At 64.8% G+C, this 3,952-nt stretch overlaps 1 protein-coding gene across 1 annotated transcript; it reads right to left on the bottom strand.

Moving 5' to 3' along the window:
* Positions 1-859: 859 nt before the first annotated feature.
* RPS26 (ribosomal protein S26) lies at positions 860-3,523 on the bottom strand. The gene is made up of 4 exons (XM_054012321.1): positions 3,426-3,523; positions 2,769-2,946; positions 1,605-1,735; positions 860-956 (listed from the first exon to the last, which is right to left on the bottom strand). The coding sequence occupies exons 1-4, from the start codon at positions 3,426-3,428 to the stop codon at positions 921-923; spliced, it is 348 nt and encodes a 115-aa protein (XP_053868296.1). The 5' UTR covers positions 3,429-3,523; the 3' UTR covers positions 860-920.
* Between the last annotated feature and the right edge of the window lie 429 nt (positions 3,524-3,952).

Below are 3,952 nucleotides of genomic sequence, written 5' to 3'. Positions count from 1 at the left end.
GCACAGAGTTAAGGGAGGGCCTCTCAGCCTTCCGCCCGGGGGAGCAGAGAATTGCAGAACGGGGGCTGGCCCGGGCTGTTTTGTGCCACTTGAACCCGACCAGTGCAACCTCAGCCAGTAACCTAGCGCCACTTCAGGGCCCTGCCAAGCCCACAATGGAGCCACCCACAGAGAAGCAAAGGGTGATCCCGGCTAGACGGGCGAGCCCCCCCCACAGGACACTCAGTGCCATGGTGCGGGAACTGCCTCTCCCACCCCCTGCTGGCTGCCCATGAACAGCCCGGGGAGGAGCGAGACGCTCCCTGCACTGGATCTGAGCAGCTAAGGGCTGAGATCGCCGGCTTCACTCAAAGGTTCAGCGTCAGTGTTCTCCTGTTCCTGCATTGTTGGATGATGTGGATTTGATGGAGCTCTTGGCAGCACCGACACCCCCCAAAGTTGTGCCACAACAGCAGGTAACACCCACAGTCCAAAATATCTCTCCCCCCCCCCCCCCCGGTACCGACAGACCTTCAGCCTTCCATGCAAAAACCTCCAGCCTAGGGTTCCATTTTACACTGTGGGGTCCTGTCAACACCTGCCAGCACCCCAGCACAGAGACCCCTGAGCGCCGTTTGGGAGGCCACGGCCAGTCATTGGGATGCTTTGCTGGCAAACAAGAGCTCCCCCCATCCCGTGAGCTGGGATCTGTCCATAAAGCCAAAGTCCTGCCCCCCGCAGTCGGCAGAGGGAGCCCTGCCACCCCAGAGGGCATCTAATCCTCACCCGCTTGTTTCCAGTCCGCCCACAAGCTCCCAGCGAGTGCGAGGACCCGGTGCAGTCTCCCCCCTCCCCACACACAGACTCGCACCCACAGACGCCAGATTTATAGTCATTTATTGAGGCAATGTCTCAAGATGCACATTTCCAGCCCCATCTCCTTACATGGGCTTGGGGGGAGGTCTCGGGGCAGCGCCCTAGAGGGGAAGAGAAAGGAGAACGTTAGGACACATTCAGCCGACGGCTCAGTGCTGTGATTCCAGGCAGGGAAAGAGGAACCGTCAGGCTGGAGCGGACCCGAGATCCATCTACCTCACCACCCGTCTCTGATGGTGGCCAAAACCAAATGTTCCACAGGAAGGTGGAAGAACCCAGCAGTGGGCAGACATGCAGAACGTGTCACACGTGATAACGACCTATCCCCATTACCCACATGGGCCAATCCCCTTGGTCCCTGCTCCCCTCACTACACATTCACTAGTGTCCCAAGCACAGGGGGCTTCTCCTCTGAAGAGACTATTCCACAGAGTCACCGGCCCCAGGTGCGAGTCAATTCCAGCACCTCACGGCTTGCTAGCTCTGTGCTGGGATGCCTCGGCGGGCAGCTCTGATCATTGCCCTGCAGAGCAATGGGGTGGACACCGAGTCACTGGCACGGAGGGTGAATGGGGGACTCTGGTGTGGGAGGCGCTACCATCTCTGGCAGAGAAGAGTTTGCAGGGGGTTGGCAGGAGTCCCCGAGCCACAGGGGGATGGGAATTGGGGGAGGAACAGAGGGATGCAATGAGCTCCGAAGCACCCGCCCTTGGCCTGCCAGGCTGGAGGGATCTGTGCACAATACGTACCGCGGGCCTGAACCTGGGTGGAGGGGTACGGTCCTTCCGGGCCTCCCGGGAACGGTTCCTCACCACCTTGCTGTGGATGGCGCAGCTCACGCAGTAATGCAGCTTCACATACAGCTTGGGCAGCACGTACGCTGGGGAGATGGGAGAGGCGTAAATCAGCAGCCAGAAGCCGCAGCGTCCCCAGTTCCATCCCAGCTCCAGTGGGATCCGTTAGTGTCGCCCCAGCCCCAGGCGAGCCAAACCGCGAGCTGGGATGCCGGAGAGCCGACGGTGGAGCCAGAGATTACACACAGGGCAGCCAGGCTCAGAGCAAGGCCCTGCCGGAGCGCTGCATGACCGTGGGCTCAGCTCCTTAGTCAAGGTAACGCTGCCCCCCCGGTGCGTCCTGGAGCACAAACCGGTCCCAGTGCCGCTGCTTCCCTGCGACTGCTTTTTGGCAGGAATGCTGGACCTCCCGATGGCTCCTGGTCTGGGACTTCCACCCAACGGGCGCCTGGCAGGGGACCAGCAGCCCCACCTGAAACCCTAGGCACCATTTTGCTGCAGAGGGGCCTAATGGTTAGAGCAAGAACCCAGGTGTCCTGGCTGCTACACCCAGCTTCGCCGCCCACCTTCTTGCAGCTTTTGGCAAATGAGTTCAGCTCGGTCTCCGCCTCCTCCCCAGCATAAGGAGGCTGAGGCCACTTTACCCAGCCAGACGGGCAACAAAGTGCTCGGGGGCCCTCGCCAAGAGTCTCATTCATCTGCAGAGCGCTTAACTGCTCCACTAGTACGCGGCCAGCTCAGCCCCGGGCCGGGAGACACGCCAGCGTCACACAAGTTCCGGCATCTCTTCACTGCCCTGTTATGTTTGATTGAGTTAAGAGGGACAACCCCTCTCCATCCACTCCCTATGGTATTCATCTGGCCTCCACCCCTGCAGTGTGCAAGGACCTCATTCCCTTGGACTGTATTTATCCCCTCACGCCGCTGGGAGACGGGCGCTGCTACTGTCCCCATTGTACAGATAAGCAAACTGAGGAAGTGGAACCAAGTCTCCAGCTGGTGCCCAAACTCCTGGACTGTCCCTGGTAACACGGGCTGCAGCTGGGGCTGGCCCCGCTCCCCAGCGCCACGATACCCCCCCCCCCCCCCGGCCCCGCACCGGCCCCCCCAGGGGCTCACAATCGAAGACGCTGGCTTCGGAGATGTCCCGGACCGCGGCGGCCTCCACGATGTTCCGGATGACGAACTTCTTGATGGCCTTGTCCTTGGGGACGCAGCGGGCGCAGTTGGTGCAGCGGATGGGCTGGACGTGCCCGCGGCCCTTCTTAGCGCGCCCGTTGTTCCGCCTCTTCTTGGTCTGCGGGCGGGGGGGGGGGGGGGAAATGGGGTCAGAGCCAGGGCTACACACAAGTCTCCCCCCTCCTGGAGCATGCCCCCCCCCCAGCTCCCAGGCCCGCGCAGGGGCCTGCCCCAGGGGCTGTGGGGCTGCGATCGGATCTGGGCCCTGCAGCCGAGGGGGGCTGGGAACCCCCGCCCGGCCCCTCCCCTCTCGCTGCGCCCCCCCCGGCCCGTGACCCCCCCCCCGGCCCCTCCTGCTCTCGCTGCGCCCCCCCCGGCCCGTAACCCCCCCAGGCCCCTCCCCTCTCGCTGCGCCCCCCCCAGTCCGTGACCCCCCCCGGCCCCTCCCCTCTCGCTGCGCCCCCCCCGGCCCGTGACCCCCCCCCGCGCCCCTCCCCCTCTCGCTGCGCCCCCCCCCCCGGCCCGTGACCCCCCCGCGCCCCTCCCCCTCTCGCTGCGCCCCCCCCGCCCGGCTCCCCGCCTCGCGCCGCCGCTCACCATCTTGGAACAGACGAGGCGAAAGAGGATCCGGCCGCCGCGCCGAACCCTTATATAGTCCTCCGCCCGTCCCGGAAGTGCCTCCGCCAGGGGAGCGGGAGCCCGGAGAGGCCACGAGACCCCCCCCCCGTCCGGCCTCACGTCCTTTCCCTTCTGCGGAGCAGCGGCTCCGGATCACTGCGGGCGCGGAGGAAGCCGGGACCGGCTCTTCGGGACTCGGGAGGGGACTATTTTTATGCCTTGGCGGAGGGATCATACGTCACGTCCGAGGATATTCGAATCCCAGCATGCACCGCGCAGGCGGCCAGGCCCGGGCCGCCCGCAGGCACGTGGGGGCGATGCATGCTGGGATCTGTAGTCCTCTTTGCCCAGGAGTGCCCATTGCATGCTGGGACATGTAGTCCACGTGGGGCCGCATGGCCCAGGCGCCGAGCCGCAGGGGGAAGGCGGGGAGTGGGGTGGGCCTGGGGACCCAGGAGTCCTGGCTGACCCCCCACTCCCCTCCCAGACCAGGGAGAGAACCCAGG

Source organism: Malaclemys terrapin, chromosome 23, assembly GCF_027887155.1.
Source record: "Malaclemys terrapin pileata isolate rMalTer1 chromosome 23, rMalTer1.hap1, whole genome shotgun sequence".
Lineage (NCBI taxonomy): Eukaryota > Metazoa > Chordata > Testudines > Emydidae > Malaclemys > Malaclemys terrapin.
This window is presented reverse-complemented; position numbering and strand designations above follow the sequence as displayed.

Bases quoted from the DNA above. Each gene is read 5' to 3' on its own strand.
- RPS26 (XM_054012321.1), bottom strand. The intron at 1,736-2,768 runs GTGAGCCCCTGG...CCATCTCCCCAG, and splicing joins CGAAGCCAGCGTCTTCGATT to CGTACGTGCTGCCCAAGCTG. The intron at 957-1,604 runs GTACGTATTGTG...CTTCCCCTCTAG, and splicing joins CACCCAGGTTCAGGCCCGCG to GGCGCTGCCCCGAGACCTCC.